Consider the following 22,295-nt stretch of genomic DNA (forward strand, 5'->3'; position numbering starts at 1 on the left):
TTGGCTCCTATATGCATCTACTATTGCACATCCTCAATCAAATTCATCTACTTCCGCCCAATTTCTTTTTAAGTACCCTTCATTTCTTCACACTCACACCTTCTGTAAACCTTAATAAATATCCCACCACTCCCTAACTTGTTTATAAAACCTCAATTTTAATTATTAAATTAAAATATTATTAATCAGCAATCTGTCTAATTTACATTCAAAAATTTGAATTACTCCATAGCACACAAGTAATTAACGTAGACGGACGTGGTTGTAATAAGTAGTAATTATCTTGGAAAATTGATTGATTATGGGGTGACATGATGCATTCAAGTACTCCTGATCATCAAAGGTTAATTCTCCTATGTACATTATCATAATCTTGATTAGGAGAATTAATTAAGAGAACCTTGGACTCCTGTTTGAGTTCATGTGTAGTCCAGGAGAAGAAACCAAATAGCCAATCATGGAATACAGTTGAGAGAAATAATACACAAAACAAAATCATGTGTTTGAATTTTATGCAGTACATCACACCGTTGATCATAAAACTTATGTGCACAAATAATGGACTTTTAATCATTGATGCAATTCAGAACACAATGATTGGAGTTTCTACCATTTTTCCTTTTGGAGCAACATGTGACTAATAATACCTAGGGATTTATCATGGTGTTGGACACATTCTCAATAAGTTCGAAAATAAAAAGAAAGAAAAAAGATGGACACGTTGTCGGATGTTTTAGGATACGTTCGGGTTATTTTATGATTTTAAAAAAATTTGGACAAAAACTGAATAAATTTCACCCAACAAAGAAGAATCAAATTACTCCACAACATGCTCAAGATTTAATTTTTGTGCACAACAATCTTCAACTTTTGTCAAGAAAGACTCCACAATACATGCAAGGTGAAACTCAAATGTGGGATGAGGCAGGAGATGCTTTTTAGACCATAGAAGATGTTGGCATTCTAGAAATTGCAATCTCTTGCTTGACAAATCAGAGTTGGAGTCTATTTTATTTGATGAAATTACAAAAGATCCAAGAGATGATCATGATGATTTACCTCATTTGGAAGACTAGAAATTTGGATGATTTAATTGATTACATATGTATTTTGGTCAAGAACTTAGAAGTAAGACATCCTTATATTATGCTTTATTTTGATATTTTTATATTGCATATATTACTTTTACGAGAAATTAAGTATATATAATAAAAAATATATCATTTATAGTCGTATCAGTGCCATGTCGTGTCTTATTTATTTTAAATTTTCTGTGTCGTCGTATTCATCTCGTGCCGTGTCCGTGTCTATCCATCATAACTAGGAATAATTACATTTTCACCTTCTAATTTATAATTTATTTACACAAACTAATTGTCTTTTGTATGATTAAAAAATCTACCCTCGACAATAAAAAAATATGAATAATTTGTGAAATGATGTTGGCATTTTTAAGAGGTGTATGTATGATTTTCCAAAAAGTAGGGGTAGTTTATATAAATAATATTTATATTTTCTGATGGATGCATGGATTTTTTCAAAAAAATAAAATACAGAAAGAAATAAATTTCACGATCAAACTACCAAAATCGAATAGGCCAGAAATCGGAGTTCTAACTGAGTTATTTTTTATTCAAAAGCTAGGACTTTGTGGTTCTTATAGATTTAATTCATTGAAATCCCATCCTCCTTTATTTTCTTTTCAATTAAAACAATAAAAATTGGACCTTTTTCCCTTTTTTTTAAAGATAAGATAGGAAAAAAGAAAGGCAGTTGTTCGAATTCCTTGTGATAAGCAAGTGAAACAAGTTCTTGCTAATGGTACGAAAGGGGGTTTGAATGTGGGGGCTGTTCTTATTTTACTGGAGGGGTTTGAATTAGCTCCTTCCGATCGTATATCTCTCGAGATCAAAGAAAAAATAGATCGCTTAACCACGTTCATCTTCGGCGCAAGAGCGCTCGATCAGTGAGCTATTTCGCACTCTTTCAAAGGTGGCTGCTTCTAGGCAAACATCCTGGCTGTCTCTGCACCCCTACCTCCTTTATCACTTATGTAAATAATTATAAATTAAAGGTGCAAATATAATTATTCCTAATACTTATGTCAGATACACTGCCATTATTGATTAAATTAAGACTCCAGTAAGTCAACGAAATAAAGAACAGAAAATGGTTTAAACAGTGACAAAAAGTTGCAAGTTGAGATAAATTAATAACATTTTGCCCTTCTGTTTTCCACACGGTCACAGATTTATTCCATTCCATTTTCAAACATTTTCTTTTTCAGTTTTTCACTATTTCAAATCGTCGAATATATTCAAATTGGATTTCTTTTCATGGGATTTGATTCGTGAGTTCCAAAAATTATATTATATTGTGTCTTTTCATACAAAAAGGTATCACAAAATAAATATATTCTCATTGTGTCACATTTTTTCATACAAATAATTATTACAAAAACATTCTAATTCAAAAGTATTTTTCGTTCTGTCACGTTTTTTTATTAAAAAAAAATATTTCACAAAATGTATTAATCTGAATATATATATTTTTATTTTTCACACAACCCATGAGAAAAGTTTAGAAAGAACAAAAAGTAAGGGACTAATCATAAAAAGAAAAAGATTAAAGTAGCACCATTTCAGTACTTTTCCAAGTTGAGTAATACTAAATACTAAATGATTTAAGAAACAGTAATACTAATAATTGATTTAATCAAATACTCATACTTTTCCAAGATTTAATCAAATAATTATCAATATATTTAACAATTATAGAGGTAACAGTATAACAAATATTCGAAGTTGAATTATTTTAATGATGCTAAAGTTACCTAAGAAATCAAGATTATATATTAATTAAAAAAAATTGGATTTCTGGAGGAGTCTTTAGGCCCCAATTGTGAATAATAAAAATTAATAAAGTTTTTATTTTTTTTCCATATAAAAAAATAAAAAATAATAATAACATGTGGGTCAATAAGCACCACGCCCAATAAAGTTGCAAAGCCCAGAAAAGTACGAGTCGGACATGACCAGCAATCATTATTTATATAATCAAATATTAATTTGGTGGTGTAAATGCTGAAGTGTTATTGATTTGCATTATTAGAAATTATTTAACATTATCGTACAATAATATTGCAGCCAACTGAAACTTTGTACAATGAAGATCACTTATTGACAAGATTGTAATAAATGCTGCAATTGCACTTACACCACTAATTACCCGACGAATGTAAAATAATTAACTTGGACTCAAGCCGCCAGAACTTCCCGTATAATGTGTTAATTTCATACTTAGTGCAGAATGAAAGGGGAGATGGTTGGGGAATATGTCTCAAGAGAACAGAGCAAGACAAACTAAAAATTGTCCTAGGAAATCCTTACTCACAGGAAAAATTTCTACATAATACAAAAAGATGAACAAAAGTTCCATAACACCAGCATAACAGGAAATCCTTACTCAACCTAAATTGTCCTAGGATTCAGACAACCTGTGCTGGTGATTGACTAAGCACCCTTTTCTCGCTACAACCTCGCAGTCTACAATCCAGCCTCCTAAATACAAGAAGACTCTATTATGGAGTAACGAACTAGAACACTAATCAGGCCATAATAACCTGTACTCGTACTCCGTGCATGTCGATCTCTAAAAGTGCTTGATAAAAACACTAATGACAAAACTTTGTTCTTCTGCCGATGCTTGTTTGACAGGATATATCAATTCCAGCAGCCATAGAAAATCTACTGATTCACTCAAGAGACGGCTGTGCGTACATACTTATTAATCATTTTCATGGCAAGATTCCTATTGATTTGAGGTTGTCTCCTTTTGGCTTTATGCGCTTCCTTAGCTGATTCTTGGCATTATTATTCCTGCAAAGTTGAATATAACATAACAATCTTAACAATATGGATTTGTCTACAACTAGTATGAAGATGAATTTGGACAGATAAAAGGACTACATTTACCTTAAGGCTGTCATGCATATATATCAAACATCTACTCCTCCAGCCCTCAATCAAATTTCCTTGGTCATTCCAAAACGAGATTGGCATATTCTCACACAAGACTCTGAGGCTGGCTTGTCTGTAAACCATAGTGGGAGTGGTAAAATTAGCTTTCATAGACAGTATGAGGCTGAAAAGCACCGTCCCTTTACTATGATCCTCAGCAAGTTGAGGCAGCATCAAAGCCTGCATCTTCGCATCATTCAGTGCTGACAAACTGAACTTAATATCAGCTTTCTCAGTCTTCTCTACTTGAAAGGACTGCAATGAAGAAACCCCCAACAAAGTCTCTTTGTAGAATATCGACGACGTGATCGTATCAAAATGGACTGCGAGCTCCCTGTTGGTATTATGGACCGAGATATCCGCATTCCATTCACCCGTCAAGTTTGTATTTGTGACACTGAAGTTGGAAACCTTTAGGGATGTAACTCCAAACTCGGGAATGTTGGTTTCAAAGAGGAACCACATGACTAGGCTCATCATGCACATACCGCCTACTAGAACAATCATCAATATCAGCATCACTTTACCAAACGAGGAATGGTCTCTGTTTTCAGGCACGAAAGGCTTGTACGGCTGCTGGTAATAGTAGTCATTGTATGGCTGGGGATATGGATTTTGTGGGCCATGAATTGGGAGATTAGGGTCGTGCTGGAATTGGGAGTGAAATGGGTACTTAGAGTCGTGTTGGAACTGGGGCGGGCCGTATGCTGAGGGAATTGGGTACGTAGCGTTGTGTTGGAACCGTGACGGGTCGTATCCTGAGGAAATTGGGTACTTAGTGTTGTGTTGGAACTGGGACTGGTCGTATCCCGAGGGAATCACGAACTTAGTGTCATGTTGGAATTGGGATGGGTCGTATCCCGAGGGAACGGGGTACCTCGTGTCATGTTGGAATTGGGATGGCTCATATCCTGAGGGAATTGGGTGCTTAGCGTCTTGTTGGCATTGGGATGGGTCGTAATCAGGAGGGCGTTGGAACGAAGAGGATGCATAGGGGTGCTGAGAGTGGGTTTGGAACGAAGACGATGTATGAGCCGTAGGGTGGCTGGGGCCAGGGTAGGCTGGGGGGGCTTGAGGGTACATTTGCGGAGGTTGGGGCGGAGGTTGAGGCGGAGGGTGGCCGGGGCCAGGGTAGGCCGGGGGGGCTTGAGGGTACATTTGCTGAGATTGGTGGTAACTATCAGTGGAAGGGTACCCCATAACCACTTTCTGGTTAGGGTCGTCGGATGGAGGACCTGATGGGAACCCCATATGATGAGATATTTACCTCTCCCTCTGATTTTTTCAAAAGCAGGGACGGAGAACAGAACAGGAAACGGAAAACAGAAGAAGTTGTACAGAGCAGTTTTTATTCTCAGTTCCAAGATTTGGAAACTGATTATGATTATTGCCTGGTTTTTTGTTGATGACAACAGAGATGGAGAAAGGTCCGTTGTCGATTCAGACGGATGTGTCACTTTGTTGGTGTTTCAGGAGATGAAAAAAAGGGTGTGGAGCTAACGAGGGGTTGGACGTGATGTTTGGCGCCTGAGAATTAAGTGTCATTCGTTTGTAAATGGTTTGACTGAATTTTAGGATGAAGTGATGAAAGGAAGGATGAAACGAAAAGCAAATAATTGTAATTTCGTCAGGGGTTCGTTGTAGTTGATGATGTTTTTTTTCTTTTGTGGGGGTAGGGGTGGGGGGAGAACAATGATTAACAATTTCCTGTTCCTGCACTATAAATAGGAGTAAGTCTGTCCTAGAATATTCTCTATAGCTACATGTTGCCTTTAAATACTCCCTTGATAAATTATATAGGGCGAGCTAATTATAATGTTAATAATTATACACTGAGAAAGACACTACTCTGCCATACATAACTTTCAAAATGGAACATTTTCATATTCCTTTACATGAAAGACAACAAATCATGGGCAGCCAATCATCTTCAAAATACAATAGTTTTCTGATGCTGGCCACTTTTTCTTATTGTTGAAGCTGTTTTCCTATTTGTTTCCATCCCACGACGTAGGACTCTACATAGCCAGAGGAATAAATCTCAACATTTCCAATTATGAGGCATACGCACCTCGGAAGCAAAATAGCCACCGCTTTCCTCTTGCCTCCTGTTGAGCAAGATCTTCCGAGGAGGGAGTTGAAGCTCATGTGATTTCATCAGACCTGCAAAATATTGGAAAGTAATTTACTGCTGTCTCATGTAACTAGAAACAAACCTCAATTATCTTTCGGACAACAAAGATTGAAAACAGGGATTTGGGATCTGGTAAATGTATTTCAGATCTTTGGAATAGAAGCTCATTAGTTTCTTTCTGATGAAAGATGCAAGAATATCATATTCATGATGCAACTCAGCCTGCACGTTTTCAGAAGACTGCACTCCTGAGAGATAGACAAGTCCAAATAAATACTTAAAATGCATCCATAACATGTGCTTAGTGCCCCTCAGGTAGGAGAAGCCTTTAGCTAAACAAATCTTCTGTATACCATATATCAATATCACGATCATGAAGTTCAATGCATGTTCTACATGTTATTTACTTAGAGGTTTTGCAGCTTTGACTCAATCCACCCCCAAGCATCACCAATTTCAAGAAGTGACTAGAGTTTGTTTTGTCATGTAAAGCAAGGATACGAAATTTGAAATGTCACTCATTGACTAGCAGGACAGGGAAAAAGATAGACTTCACCTGTATTTTCTTTCCTGCATTCACTGAAGCGCAAAGGTCAAGAAAGGTTGCATGACTACTTTACCTGAAGTTGTACTTGGCCTCATCGAATTACAACTCCAGAAAGAAGCACAATCCAACATAAAGCAGATGCAAAAATATCATTATCATTCCGCAAATCAGACATGTTTTTGTACAGTAGTTCTTGTTTTTGACACCTAATGAATCCCAACTAGGCAGGCAGCCATTATCAATCAAGTGTGTGCAATAGAACACAACTCTATGCCCCTAAAACTGTGTAGGAAAAAAGTGTAAAGTTCACCAATTTCTATTTCACTCGCCACATCGGAAATGTCATCATGAAAAGAAAGCCAATCTCATGCACAGCGTTAGTCAACTTTGAGTTTTAAAGGCTCCTAGACAAGCAAGACAACCCCCGCAGAAATTCCAGTGAAGCATCACCAAAGCAATAAAGTCCAATTCGAATTGCAGACAAAGATGGTCACATCCATTAAACAGAACTACCTACCATGCACCTACTAGTGCATTCTTTATTTTTGAATAGCAGCTCCCCCTAGTGCTTATTCCTACAGCAACTAAACGATCCAAATAAAGCCGAGGATGACATCTATTAAAAGGATTATTGAATCGGAATATTGCATCAAGTTGACCCTCTAAGATCGTATGCACTTTATATGATATGAAAGCAGTAATGCATAGATGAACCAATCTAACTACAGAATCAGTGGAAAAAGAATCCAATTCAAAAGCTGTGATACAATAATTAAGACTGTTGCGTCTACTTTAGATTTAGATCATAAGACACTAAATTGCTATTATGAAGTAGAAATATGACTAAGGAATTTACTAATAATTCTTTGAGGAAACTTATATTGGGAAAACGCATACAATTGTTGTAAATACTCAAATTTATTAAACATGGGATCAATATAGCTTTCGCACGTGTTAAAATAATTGGCCAATGACTATCTAATCAAGACAACTTCTTGTTCTTTAAAAAAATCATTTGGACCCTGATTATATTAGACAAAGTGAACATGACCTATTAAGAAAATGCAACATTTATAGTTTCTGTGACTCTTATGAGACAAATGTATTTGGAATTCATCAAAGTCCCCTGTGTACTTGAATGGAAGAACTAATTAGTGAAATTCAAAAGTTTCAGAAAAGATTTTCAATGAACCAATTTAAATTGGGTTTTTATGTCCAAGAATTTCATCATTTAGATATTCATGCAAGAACTTATGTGGATTTTAATCTTATCACACATCATTTTGGTATTTATGATGCCACTAAGTCTTCCTGCTCATTCTTCTCACAAAGTGAAAATCAGTACTGGCTGTTCACCCACGTAAAAAAACCTCAATCACAACATTAACTCACGCTGTCCTTTTCCAAAGTAGTGATGATTATGATTTTTGGTGACAGTGGCAGCGAGCATATCGCTTGAAATGCGAGGCAGGAAGACACCGGTCCCTCCATGAGCACCCATCCTCACCCCAGGAAAAACCCGGTTCTGGCCGAACCGGTGGTTATGCTGCTGCTGCTGCTTCTGCAGAGCCCAAGCTCTTTCTCCGAAAAAGTCACCAACCTGCAGGGTATCAAGCGACCTCATTTAATGCTATACCATACCTACTATCTGACGAAAGCTGACAACTAAAGTTTAAAAGCGGGATAAGGACAACTCATAAGAAAATGGAAAGCAAAGGAATGAGGCAAATTTGGTTCAATGCCACCTGAGTTTGAACCGGGTTCAGGCGCTGAAGTTGATAAATCGATGACCACCCGGCCCAGCGATTTCCGGTTCCGCAACCACAAGGATCATGAGTACAACCGCCGACGCCGCCAGAAGCACTGTACCTAACAGCCGGCGTAAATCTCTGCACAAGCAAAACCACAAGAGGAAGAAGCATACAATGAAAGACGTAGGGACCCCAAAAAATGGGGGAAAATTACTCAAAGGCGCATAAACCAAAAAAAAAACATGTGTTGATAATGAAGTGAATAGGCATGCATGCATGTACCTGTAAAGATGGGAGAGGTTTAGAAAGGCAAGGATTATGGGTTTGAGTGTGGAGAAAAGTGGAGGAAGAGAAACAGTTAGAATCCTCCATGCAAGAGAGGTTTGAGGAAGAACAGTAGTGATAGGGAGTAGTGATTTTATTGGAGACTTGGACTTCGTCCATGGAGAAGAAATCAGAGGGAAGCCATAGTTCTCCATCTTCCAGATTTTCAGCACCAAAATCATCCGCCATTTCCTGCACCAATGTGTGTTTGCAAGAGAGAGAGAGAGAGAGAGAGTTGAGGGGGATTTTAAGGGTGATATTTCGTTTTATTTAATTAAAAGATTTGAAGTTACGAGTTAAATTTCTGGAATCGGAATGCAGAAATTCAAAGTACAGAAAGGGAAATCACTTTCTTTATTTCTTCTATTAATGAACAAAAGGGATAGAGAGAGGAAGTAGGGGGGAAGTGTCACGTGAGAAAGCAGGAAGAAGATTTGTTGGTACTTGCTACACGCTTCTCACCCACCAACACCATTCTTGCTCTCACCCCATCTCCACAACTACGCCCCCTCCACTTTTACTCCCATCAAATTTAATTATACAACAAATATATCATAATTATAAATCAATCACACAATAAATATATTATTCTTATTATATAATTCAATCAAATCAAATGCGAACTAAAATTCCCCTTGCCATCATTTATGTTATTTACAGATGCATAGAGAAAATTTGGGTTCATTTGCTAGCCTAGCACTAATGAGGCAAATCTTTTAGATAAATAATACTAATATTTTTTAATTACATATCAACCGGGCATTAAAGAAGGAAATTTTTTAATTGTTATTGGGAATTGGAATCAACCTAATCTGATTCAATCATAAGATGAGTGACGTATGGAGTAAATGTGATTTATATGATAGTAATGTCTTTAAAACCTTCACCTATTGGCCTGTTTCAATAGCAAGTGTGATGTTTTTATGTAGTTCCTGTGAAGGAAGAAGTTAGGCGTTTTCTTTTGAACTTTTCTTCCAAATACTATGAAATATTCACTCCCGATCTCCACTATAACTTTCACACCACCATCTTTGCTTTTTCTACAAACAACATTTTTCAGAAGAAATCAATTCAGCTCATGGGTTTTATTATAATGTTCTGATGGCTGCAAATGTGTAGACAGACCACTGTATTAGCGCACAGATCCTGAAACTAGTGGATACTTTATAGCAGAGAATGAGCTGTATGACCTCACCGGGAGTGCCAGGCACGTGTCGCGGCTAGGCAAGAGTTTGTGGACCAGAGAGCGTTTCAGTCCACACATTTGATCTCACCTTCCTTACTCCCTCAAAATCATGTATTAAAGATTTTACCCAATCTCAATTTGATCCAAACAGATCGTAAATAAATACACACTTGTAACGATCATTTTTCCCAACTCTACGCGAACCAATTGCACTGCACTTCACATTATCTGGATTCGCATTTTCCGCACAAAAATTTCAAATAATGGAACTGGAAAGCGAATAAATTGAAGATAAAAAGAAACGATTACTGCAATTCAGTGAGGCTCTGAGATGGGAAAACGGAATTCACATTCAATCATGTCTAACAGCGTAATCTACACTAACCCATTACGAATGGTCCCAAACCAAGGACCCATTTACAAATTTACCCCCTCCAATCCAGGCTAAAAACCAATTAATGAAGCTGGCTGCTCACTCTGGCGCCGTTTCTACAATTCCAGAGGCGTAGTAGTCAAATGCAATATCATTTACGTACTGCAAGTGCATACACAACTGCCCTATACTGTGTGCAATTGTAACTATAATATTGTATAGTAATAACTACACCTCATGGGACTTATCATGTGCCACTCCCACAGGATATCTCTTACCCCCCACCCCCTATTCACCAAAAAAACGTGGTTCGTTGGGAACCCTTTTCCAGTTGTTTTCAGGAAAAAAAAAGAAAAAACAAGAAGAAAAATCTATTTTGTTTAAAACGAACAAACACTTAGCGAGACGGTTTGTTCGGCCGATTAATCGGCCCCAACCGCGTCGTGAACCGAGTGATTACCGCGTCGTTAACGCAGGCGTGGAACGACGTGGTGCTCCCATTCTTCTCCTCGTTCGCGCACTCTTGACAGAAGGCTTTCCTAGTTTCATTGTTCGTCATCACCGTCGTGGGCGAAGAAACCAGAGACCAATCATCAATCTTCGGGATCGAGTCCATATTCAGGTGCGGGATCAATTGCGGATCCAAAGCGTGGCCCGAACTGAGATTAGACGAAATCAAATTTCCTTTGGCCATTGCCATCTGATAATTCTCTCTCTGAACCCTCAAACTCTGCAATCGTTCATTCAAATCCGCCAGCTCCGACTGCGTAATCTGGTCGTAGAAAGGCACCCGCTGATTCCTCCGGAGCAGTACCAGATTCTCCGGCACCGTATGCATCGATGGCGCAGAAAAGTCGTTCTCGGGCAAGAAATCTGGGAGCTCAACACCGTTCATCGGCCTTTCCCTTCGGCTTCTCGACTTCCGAGACCTTTTCAACACAACGAGGAAGCAGCAGTCTTTCTGACGACAAATCAAGCCAAAGTTGACTTTCCCGGTGATAGGAATTCGACGGCGGTCCTCCGAGAAAGGCGACTTAGGGTTGTTTCTCCGGTCGACGAGGTAAATAGAGATTTGGTTGGGGGAGATCCCAATCTTCTGGCTAAGCATGAGCTGAAAGGGCTTGTACTCGAGGGTGGGATTAATTTTAACATCTCCGATGTTCATCTCCCTCTCTCCGTCGAAGAATAGGACCGGGAACGCCGGGCCTCCGCCGCCCTCCACCATGGCGTCGTCTTCAACAAAAGAGAGAACTAGAAAGGGGAAGAAGAAGAAGAGGAAGAAGAGAGAAGAGTCTGATTGGATAAAGAGGCGGAGCTTATATATAGAGGAGAGGGGGAGGGAGAGGGGTGTGGGGGTTTAGGGTGGGATAGGAAGGGAATATAGAAATGGCGGTTGGGGTAGTTTGGGGAAAGAAGAAGTGAAAACGCAGATTACGTGGGATTGCTGAGCAGCTTCGAGAGAATGCGTTTTGGAAATTACTTGGACCCCAAGCAAATTTGAGTTACATACATACAGTATATATATATATATATGTATTTATAAATGTTTGTTAGACTGTCAGCTGCACCGCGTTAACACACACACACACACTATTCTATAATTTTACCAATCTTTTTCCTTGTTGGATTTTTGGCATTGTTTTATCTCCATGGGAACTAGATTATGCTTTTCTTAATCCCCATCCTTATACATACATATATATATATATTATAATATAACTAACTGACAATTTTGTCCCCCGATTTTAAAATGTTTGCCAACAAATCTTCCACTTTTGGAGAATTTTTGTTTCTTTTAAATTTTATTATTAAGTATATTTTGAAACTTGGTATTCTTACTACTACTACATCATTTATATGTTCTAAAAACTTAAAAGATACAAGATTTGACATGAATAGTAAATTTTGTTCGCTAAAAAATAAAACAAAATATATAACATTTATTTTATATTATTTAAATTAATTTAAAAATAAATCTAAATATATATACTATTTTTAAAATATAATTATTTTTTTGTCTATCTCCACAAAACATAATAAAAAATAAATCCAAACATTGTAAAAGATATTTGTGAACCGGGAAATCAAATTTTGTATAATCTTATCCAATTCCAGATTTCAGGCATCTCATAGAAGGATAATTATTATAGCAACAATGTTTTTTTTTTGTTGGGGGAACATTGTCTCTTTTTCATACGAGAAGTGTAATTTTGTCCCAGATGAATTAACGTAGCCAAGTATATTTAATTTATTTTTCCTATTTTAGTGTTTGTTTAATTAGTATCTTAGTTTCAAATTTTCGACTTGCCACTAACTAATGTACATGTAGCGTGTATATTACATATGTTATTAATATAACTATAATAATAAATTACAATAAATTTTCAAAAAATTTGGCATACTACAAATACTTTATCATTATTTAAACAATTACTATTACTCTTTTAATATTTGATCAAATTATATAATTTTTGAACGAAAAAATTAGAGTCCACTTAGTCCTTGTTATATATATATTTTTTAAGAAAGGTGAAAAATTATTAAAAGATCAAATAAGGTGGATGAAAAAATTTAAAAATTGTAAAAAATATCCACTTAATCTTAAAAAATTTTCAAAAAATTCTAAAAACAACTTATAATTAATAATCGATAAAGATATTTTAGACAATTTACCACAAAAAACTTAATAAAAACCTAATAAATGCTAACAGATTGGATGAATCCTTAAATGACTATTGAAACTAGAGGACATTAGTAAATTCAGAAATAATAAAGCATATTTGTAAGGGATAAATGTATTTTACGCCCTTGTGTTATGATAAATAAGTAATTTCCCCCCTTATGTTATTAGAAATAGAACAAATTACCTCTAAGCATTTCATGTACCACATGCACATTTTTCTTTTTTTTTATTTAAAATTATAATATTTATATTTTAATTTAATAAGCATTGGATTTGATCAATTAATGTTCAAATTTAATTAATAAATTAATGTGGTAGATTTTATCTATTTTAAATCAATAATTTAAATTTAAGTAAATAAAATAAAAATAATATATTATATATAATTAAATTTGAATATATATACATATTTATACTTTTATAATAGAGAGAAAGAGAGAGACGGCAGCAAAGAGGGAGGGAGGAGGAGACAACAGCAGCGACCAAGGGGAGAGCAGATCTGGGTGGAGACGGACTGGGCATGGGCGTGGGGGAAGGAGGAGGTGAAGAGGGAAGGGGAGGGAGGAGGAAAAAGAGGAGGGAGGGGGGAGGGAACGGGCAGATCCCGGCGCGGTGGGGAAGAGGTGGCGACGGCGGCAGCAACGCGAGGAGGAGGTCGAGTGGGAGGCGGCAACGCGAAGAGTGGGAGATGGTGGCAGCAAGAGGGGGGGTGGCGGCAATCCGGCGAGTTGAGGATGAAGAAGAAAGAAAATATTTATATTTATAATTTTCTATGTACTAATATATAATAAATATTATTTATATCAACATATATATGTATTAATATATTAAATTAAACATATATAAATAAAATAATATTTTATTAATTAAAAATATATCAATTTTTGCACAGAGAGTGCATGTAATGCACTGTTGGACCGAGAGGGGTATTATGCTCTATTTTTTATAATAGAGGAGGGTAAATTACTATTTTATTTTTTATAATGAATAAATTGCTCATTTTGCATAATATAAGGAAATAAATTGTATTTTTTTTCATATTTGTAATATATCAAATTTTAGAAAAAAACTTATTATAATTTACCCTAACTATAATAAACAAATGACATCCATAAGGCAAACAAAATTATTTATTTAAGGATTCCAATATATTGGTTTAGTTGAGATTAACAGAATGTGATTCAGATAAAGGCAGTGAAGGTAATCTTCTGTGATGAGTATATAATTTGATTTAATATCAGAATTAGCCACCGAAAATAAAGGAAAGAAACAAAAGAACGCATTCATTAACAAACAAAAATAGCATAAAATGTGTCTAAACTTGTATTTATCATATCATATTCTCTTATTCACAATCTTGTGTTTATTAGAGCTTGGAGGGTCTATTTAGAAAAGTTTAGTATAATACATTAACCCCATTAATTAGTTGGACAAAAACGGCAAAGAGGTAGTTCAACAATGTCTTTCACAATTATGTTAAAAGTTACTGATAAATCAAAAGGGGAAAAGGTTGCAAGAAATATCATCCATTTTACTCCATTTACGCAAATGGGCATGTCATATGCATCATCAGTACATGTGCAGTGTTAGAATAGAACAAGTCAGTGCTAGTAAATTTGTTGGGATCTGTTGTTATCAAATTCCCCTTTTACTGAGATAGTAGGCTTCAAGGATGCACAAGTAGGTATGAACAATAAGGAAATTGGATGGGGAAGAAGAAACTCATCATATATATTATGTGCAATTTAGTCAAATATTAGGATGAAAATGAACTGGAAACTAGTGCATGATTGATAGTGAATAGTTTGAAGGCATATAACTTTGGTATAAGATGGAAAGCATGTTAGGGAACAACATAGAAAGTCTGAATTTGCCTTGTGATGAGTAGTAGAAATTTCTCTTTTTCTTTCTGAATAAACTATATAATTCACCCACATAAGAAACTGGCTTACAAGAGTTTGTGGTCAGACTTGAACTCTGTCCAATTAATTAATGTAATGGGGTGTGTCCAGTTTGAAAGTATCAACTGGAGAAGAACCAAATGGAGGAATATTTTTCAAACAAAATGAATAGTTTTCTGATTATGTTTACAGAGTTCAACAACTCTACTGAGAAAAAGATAATCATGCCAACAGTTGAGTCAAAATTCAGATTCAGGCACTTTCAGGAGCAGCACACAAACGGTTTGGCTTTTGCTTGAGCTAACGAGGTCAGTCACTTTCTTTGGACTTCACTTAGTTACAAAAAGTAGGATCTTTGTAGAGAATATATCTATCTACTGGCTGCAATCTTTTTAAACCCCTAAAATTGTTTACTGGTGGTATAAATCACGTCAGATATTCAAATAACCAACACATGTATGTTCATGAATCAGGTCTAAGGATTTGTTTCCCCATTCTTAATAATTCTTTAGTCAATACCTCATCAAAGATGACATACTTACCAAATGATGTTCCTAACCAGTAGAATGTTGAACTGTCGAAGGAATTCAATACTACAAAAGAGTCTCCCGAGTCAGTTACCCTATTTAGTTGAAACCTAATGTTGTGTAATATCAGCTACAGACTTAATAGCATGTACTAAGGGCAGTAGCAACTAGCAAATCTTGTATGATGGGAAAACAGGCCTGTCTTAGAGAAATGGTTTGGCAAAAGATATAGAAAAAAATGGAATCATAACAAGAACAGAGTTTTGTCCATCTCATCGTCAGGGAAGTAATCATTTTCAGGGAAAAGATAACGTACAATTCCTGCCACGCTTACTTATAGGCTAAAATTGCAAATACGCTGAGATTAAATTGTTACCTGAGCGTATTTCAGAACCAGCTCTAGTCCATATTAGCTGTTGTATAGACCAAAAAAGAACTTGTCCTTGTATAACTGGAAAACAAAGCCTTTCCAAGTGAGGTGGGTTGAGAAAATGCCAACTCTGTATGATCTAGAATCAAGCCTGTGCAGAAACTCTTCCTGTAACCAAGGAAAATTTGGCAGATATAGTTATAGTTGTCAAGAATCACGAAAGAAGTTTTGAATTCGTGCAGCTTCCAGTTAAAGTAGACCTTGTATTCACTTAAACAAAATATATGATAAGTTTGGAGGGTGCTAATAGACTGAGATGATAGAAATAGTTGAATAGTCCATACTTCCGTCCAGTTTTGGTGGGTATACTCAAGGTGTGTGAAATCAGCTTTCTGTTGCATATATAACTTGCTTTCTGTGGTACAAACTCCAGAATAATAGTCTTTTTACAATTTTAGTAATTGAATGAACAGATTACCTAATGAGGACATAGCTAAGATTGCTTTAGAAAGCTGAATGATTAATGAACTTACCTTGCCGCATCAAGTAGATTACTCGCCATGTGCTTCCTCCTATTAGAGGGAGTTACCCAAATGGCTCTAATGCCACAAACAGCTGGCACAGCCTTGTCCTCACACAAAATCACTCCATCATGGCTTCCTTCTTCATGACTTTTGACGAATTCCCTTCTTATGATTTCCCTCTGGAGACTAACACCACCAAATTGAAGAGTTGCTGATTTCCTCCTTTTTTCTTCCTTTGCAGACACATCACATATTTGGCCCACTGAGTTTAGGAGTATCCTGTAGGCCTTTTTTATTGGTTCTGCAACTAGACATCCAGATATTCTTCCTGATGAAATAAACAGATATACCTGCTACCATGCAAAATGTATAAATTTCTTGCCACTTGCAGGCTTGCAGCAATGAAGTTAAATGAACTCAGAATTGTATGAAACCCAGACTTATTTGATGTAGGAGTCAGAAAGGGACCGTGGTGTTTGAGATTTATGATAATAGAACAGATAAAGCATGAAATCAACCACTATGATTCTTGAATAATGAGGACGAAGTTAAAAATTGACACTGGAGTGATAAGTGGTTGCACGAACTGCATGAAGCTGTAAAATAATAGAATCTTGAGAAGTTACCGAAAAGGGAAATAGCATTAATACTATAAGAATTGGCTACCTTACAGTGCTTATTAAGTATCCATCCATCTCCAAGCTCCATTTCCATCATTTGCAAAACCTCCTGAACCTGCAATTTCACTAGATTTATGATTAAAATGCTTCAAAGTAGAGAAAGTGAATCAAATCTGTTCATCAGAGATAAAGCTCTTAACCATCCAGTACCTTATTTTGCTGAGTAGGAGGATCACCATCTTGTACTAAAATAATGCGCCCCTTTTCCACGGAATCTATAATCCTCTCGCTCCTCCAACCCTTAGAATCAGGTGATGGTATAATGCACAAACCACAAACATGAAATATCAGAACATAGTGATGACATAGTTAGAAAACCACACATATAAAGAACATGAAGATACCAAATTATGGACTACCTTAAAAGGTATCCCATGGGTGTAGTTCTTGTGAAATGTCTTATGAACCTTTTCATCAACTTCATCGCCAGGAGCATACTTGAACCCACATGTTGTGCATGTATGCAGTAGAAAATTAGACTGACCAACCTCCAAATGCAACTGGGCATAATTTCTTTTCTTATTCAGAACTTTGCTACACTTGGCTTGCTCCGATTTGGTTTTTTTGTCCTCACAATCACATTTCTTTGATGCTTTGCCATTTGATCCACCATCAATCTCACTGAAGAAAAGGATAACTAAATAAAATTTAACAAAGTCCGAAAAAGTGCTTAGAGTATGAAAATAACTGAATAGACGATCATACACCAAGTTTAGGCAAAATCAATCAAAATGCTCCAAGATTCAATAGAAAAATAAATACCTAAAAGAGTGCAAAATTTGGAAGGAATGAACATAAAAAGGCACTAGCATATCTGCATAAGTGAAGTAATCGGCAACAAAATAGTGTATAAGTATGCAAGACAAATAAGTCCAGATATCTGAATATTACAACTGAAAAAGATAATAGAAAATTCAGCATTAATTACCATTCTGGGTTAGAACTCTTGCGTTTGTAGGTGAAGGTGATTTCTGGGTCTTCAGTGGACTTTTCAGAATCAGCAGTAAATAAATTGCACGAAAATGGAGACGGATGGGGAGGTTCCTGACGGGAAGAAGGAGAGGGCTTGAAGAAGGCGCTAATCTTCGACTGCATCTCCTCCTCCGGATTTCTCTTTGCTTCGGATTTACTTACCGTCGTTCTCTGATCGATTTAGGATGAGAGGGAAAGGTCAAACTGAGCTGCAAATTTTGTTTCCCGCCAGACCGAAAAAGTTTGATCAATTTCAACCCCCGCCAAGAAGCTGTTATATTTGGGTCGTTGTCATTTAGGGGCCCATTTACATGTAGCCCACAATATCGTTCACTTAAGGCCCAATGTAGTCTAATTTAGTTGATACTTTACACATTATATCTGAATGTAATTTCTTAGTCTTCTTTGGTTGCATTTGAATGTCGTTGACGAGTGGTTACCTTCTCAAGAAAATCGATGAATTTCCAGACCGTGTTCAGATAAAACTAATTTCGGCTGTGACGTTTGGACATGGTCATATCCAGGATTAATCATCAGAATACAGGCTGGACTATGTTTAAATTACAATTTATTTTTCATGAATGATACTTCACAAATTATTTCTTAGGTATTTTTACACCTATTAAATGAGAAACCTTTTACTGGTTCTAACACATAATTGAAGAGGCTACAGAAGTACCATCACCTCCAAATTCATGGACTACTATTTCTCAGTTCAACTCTAGAGAAAAGGACCAACTAAAGCGTGATGATATTACTCCTTGGCTGTGTTTAATCGACATCACTTAACTTCAGTGAGACCACAACAATTTGCCAAGTATCGTGTTTGCCTAAGATGGAAACGAAGAAGAAAGCTGAATAAAAAGAAGGAAAAAGTGTTTAGTAGTCAGTACACCAGTCATTTTGAACAAAATTGGGTTTCTCTGCTCTAATAATTACAATGTCACGTCAGCTTTTAGCTATCCACTACATTTTCTATCACCCTGGTTAAGTGATTTTCATCTGTTCAATGAAATCAACGTCTGCCCCTTCCAAATCTCTGATCGAATCTACAAATTTCTTCTTTTTCTGCTTGTTTTGTCCCCTACACCAGAATCACTTGGGAGATGGCCAATCCCCGGCTAAAGAAAACAAATGCAGATGCAGAACAAGCCAGCACATGTCTAATTGTCGCTGCAATTTTTTTGCTCACAAAGAACAGACAACCGTTTGGAAGCCAGCAATTGCATATGCCATAGAACGCACATTCTCCATGTTGACTCTGAAAGTTCTGGATGCATAGAACTAAAATACGTTAGAACAAGAGAATGTTGAAGAACAATATTGCAAATAGACAATTGGCATAAAAATATTAACACAGTTTTAATGTAAAGAAACTCACCTTAAGCAAAACAGGAGTCCAAAAATTAGCATGGACAAGGCAACGACATACTCTAACAAGGCAAACTTGAGATGTACTTCCAGAGCCCTTCCCTTGCCAAAAATAGCTATAGTAACCACAGCCTCCAGCAGTGAACTATTCTCCATGCGTGCAGCTCCAATACTTCTCTGGTTAACATTAGAATCATTGATCTTTGATTGACTAAGGTGTCCAACATACTTCTACAAAACAGGATGCAGCCAAAACAGCGACAATATCCACCATTTTCACAATATATATACAATATTGAACGGCCAAATCCAGGACACAAGTGAGGATAAGAAAGACAACATACTTGGTAATTCCTCGCAAGTTATGGGTGTCCCACCACATCATTATTTGTAATAGCTCTCAACCGATCATATGCAGTCTGAATTTTGTGCCTTTCCTCCAAGGTCAAGTTTGTCCCTTCGGAAGACTGTAGAGAAGTATGAGGCAGTGATCATGATGTTAAGGAAATAGAGTCACACATTCTCCATTATGTTGTTAAGAAATAGAGTTAATTACACATTCTCGATCTGAAATAGCTTATTACCAAATCCTCTCCCTCTTCTATGATTACAAAAACCTTCCCTCCAAATTTACCACATTTGGTAAATTTCCTGCCATTAAGATTTTAAACAATAAACAATGACGTTGATGAAAAAGTTCAACGAACTTACAGTTTTCCCTTAACCTAACTACCTTTATATTTCGTTGACCAAATACCCTTAATACAATTCAAAAACAGAGTGCTGCATGTGTCAACCAGATACATAAAGAGTCAGGGTGACAGGTTCACAATTAACTAAGGTCTCGTAGGATTAGGTTTCAAATTGAGAATAAAAACAAAAAACAGGGAGATACTTAATTGAATAACTTTTGTTTGGGTCTCTTAATAAAGTAAACATAGAGGTGAGCTTTGATAATCATGAAAGGAGGAGATAAGTTGGTAATTCAGCTAACTGGAAGTACCTTATAAAATATTATTCTTTATACTTACCACACAAGAACGCAAAGTTAATCATCACAAAATGTAAGTCAAGCAAAACATGAACGTTCTTATCTTCTTGTATAGTTAGTGTTTAAATATGTAAATAGAAGCTGTTTCTTACCAGTAAACTGAGCAGATTCTGTAGCATAGTCCCTATTTCAATCTCGCACGTCAACAGAATTTGTTGGATCTTGACATCTTTATACATGTGGAGGAGTACGGAGCAGATGGAACATACCATAGTTGAACGATCAACTGAGGGATAATGATGATGGGTACCAAGTGAGGAACTAACCTTAGAAACCCAAGATCCCATCACATTTAACACAAGATTTAGTAGTCTTTTGCTACGTTGAAACAGATAAAAGGAAGGTAATAGGTAATATCGTCTTCTTTTTTCTTCATGATCACCTTCCCGAACATTCTGCATCAAATAACAGGTTTCAAGTGAAATATAAGAGCAGACAGATAGGCAACTAAATAAATTAATGATTCTGACACGAAATAAGTGTAACATCAACTTAAAAGATCAAAAAGAAGTTCACTCACTGAAACAATGTCGGTCAAGTATTGTGGAAGGACATGGCTTATTTTGACAATACTCTGATCAGTAAGTCTAGTTGGTCTTGAGTCTAGTGTGATGAGCAATCTCAGAAGAGCACACTTATTGTCCATCAGTGTTTCGCCACACTGAGGCAAAGTAAAGTTAAAATTTATGAATACATTATGAAGGGAAAGCTGACATGATACGTCTGCAGAAGCAAAAGTTTTAATAACATAGGAAGAAAATCACCAATAACAGAAAGACAAAGAATTAGGATCCAGGTTAATGGTAAGAGAACATACTATCTGATCGACAATCATCTTCTCCAGCATCTGGAAAACAAGAGAATCATCGCCAATCTGTGACAAAAATGAGCAGACAATGCTGGTAACATATTTAAATGTCTTTTGATTAGACTTCCCATCATCCTTCACAGCAGGACCGATGTTCTCTGTTAGGCAATCCAAGATAGTAATCTGAAGTAAGAAATCAGCAATAATTGGCCAAAAATAGAGCAATAGGCGGAGTACTAAGCAGAATGACGATGATTGTTTCAGAAACTCCAAGTTTGAAGAAAATGAATAACTTATTGAGCCTGATCTGCCCCTCCACACCCCCCACCCCCAAAACACACACAAAAAAAAGGCATTTATTAGGTCAATTCGAAGAAACCATTTGACCACCCCAATGTTACTCCCATAAGTTAGCACATGAAAATGAACTGAAAGGACAACAAATAGTAAGTGCATTTGCGTAAAAATGGCCAGTAAATTCACAAACATCAAGCTACTTGCATACCCATACATGTGAAACACTGTCAAATTGGAAAAGACTAGAGTAGAACTTTTAACACTCAGCCAGTTTACAAAATGGCTTTCATGCCCAAAAGAGAAAAAGAAAAAAAAGAAGAAGAGAGAGAGACAACCAGATATGAGAGCAACAGAATTAATTCAGAAGGTACCAGGATAAACATGGAAGCGTGAGAGTAAGGTCACATGGAAACTTGTGTAATCTGGAAATTGGATATGTCCAGCTCTAAAGGCGGAGTGCAGAACTTCTAAGATACGGAGAACCAAATATGGCTCGAGATCATCACCTGTGGTAGAGTGACAAGAAGAGTTCATAAGTAACTCGTATTCTACCATAGAGGATACTTTTCCGACACCACATTCTCTTTCTGGTTGTTTGTTTAATGACAATACGACCTACAGTTCTGCATGTTCCTTTCTGATGATAAGAATGCTCTTACATAGAAAAATATGAACGAACTTAGGGTTACACAGCCTAAATAACTGATTCATCTTGCTTTCAGATGTATAATGTAGTGAGGAGGGTCATGAGGACCCCCCCCCACAACACCCAAAAAA

At 36.5% G+C, this 22,295-nt stretch overlaps 3 protein-coding genes across 7 annotated transcripts in view; all 3 read right to left on the reverse strand.

Moving 5' to 3' along the window:
* On the reverse strand, positions 3,390-9,271 carry LOC110012814 (extensin-2-like). Its single transcript, XM_020697739.1, has 5 exons — positions 8,734-9,271; positions 8,446-8,589; positions 8,093-8,300; positions 3,975-6,182; positions 3,390-3,878 (listed from the first exon to the last, which is right to left on the reverse strand). Exons 4-5 carry the CDS (start codon positions 5,268-5,270, stop codon positions 3,873-3,875), a joined length of 1,302 nt encoding a protein of 433 aa, XP_020553398.1. The 5' UTR covers positions 5,271-6,182; positions 8,093-8,300; positions 8,446-8,589; positions 8,734-9,271; the 3' UTR covers positions 3,390-3,872.
* Positions 15,693-18,373, reverse strand: LOC105174204 (protein CHROMOSOME TRANSMISSION FIDELITY 7). Its single transcript, XM_020697740.1, has 6 exons — positions 17,948-18,373; positions 17,379-17,640; positions 17,170-17,259; positions 17,006-17,074; positions 16,349-16,689; positions 15,693-15,983 (listed from the first exon to the last, which is right to left on the reverse strand). The coding sequence occupies exons 1-6, from the start codon at positions 18,112-18,114 to the stop codon at positions 15,845-15,847; spliced, it is 1,068 nt and encodes a 355-aa protein (XP_020553399.1). The 5' UTR covers positions 18,115-18,373; the 3' UTR covers positions 15,693-15,844.
* Positions 18,830-22,295, reverse strand: part of LOC105173986 — a 13,400-nt gene continuing 9,934 nt past the window's right edge. For 2 of the 5 annotated variants that reach the window (XM_020698104.1, XM_020698100.1), the window contains 6 exons: positions 21,890-22,024; positions 21,231-21,379; positions 20,934-21,074; positions 20,506-20,808; positions 19,373-19,829; positions 18,830-19,261 (listed from right to left, as the gene is read on the reverse strand). In XM_020698104.1, coding sequence (XP_020553763.1) covers positions 19,725-19,829; positions 20,506-20,808; positions 20,934-21,074; positions 21,231-21,379; positions 21,890-22,024 — 833 coding nt within the window. In that variant the 3' untranslated portion in view covers positions 18,830-19,261; positions 19,373-19,724. The remainder of the gene's footprint in view (positions 19,262-19,372; positions 19,830-20,505; positions 20,809-20,933; positions 21,075-21,230; positions 21,380-21,889; positions 22,025-22,295) is intronic. The other 3 variants (XM_020698103.1, XM_020698102.1, XM_020698101.1) reach the window with 3 other exon arrangements.

The sequence above is a fragment of the Sesamum indicum genome, linkage group LG11 (genome assembly GCF_000512975.1).
Source record: "Sesamum indicum cultivar Zhongzhi No. 13 linkage group LG11, S_indicum_v1.0, whole genome shotgun sequence".
Classification (NCBI taxonomy): Eukaryota; Viridiplantae; Streptophyta; class Magnoliopsida; order Lamiales; family Pedaliaceae; genus Sesamum; species Sesamum indicum.

Excerpts from the sequence above, each read along its gene's own strand:
- LOC110012814 (XM_020697739.1), bottom strand. The coding sequence starts at position 5,270 with ATGGGGTTCCCATCAGGTCCTCCATCCGACGACCCTAACCAGAAAGTG.
- LOC105174204 (XM_020697740.1), bottom strand. The coding sequence starts at position 18,114 with ATGCAGTCGAAGATTAGCGCCTTCTTCAAGCCCTCTCCTTCTTCCCGT. Across the intron at positions 17,075-17,169 it reads CTCCTACTCAGCAAAATAAG|GTTCAGGAGGTTTTGCAAAT; the intron begins GTACTGGATGGT and ends GTGAAATTGCAG. Across the intron at positions 15,984-16,348 it reads AATCTACTTGATGCGGCAAG|GAAGAGTTTCTGCACAGGCT; the intron begins GTAAGTTCATTA and ends CCTTGGTTACAG.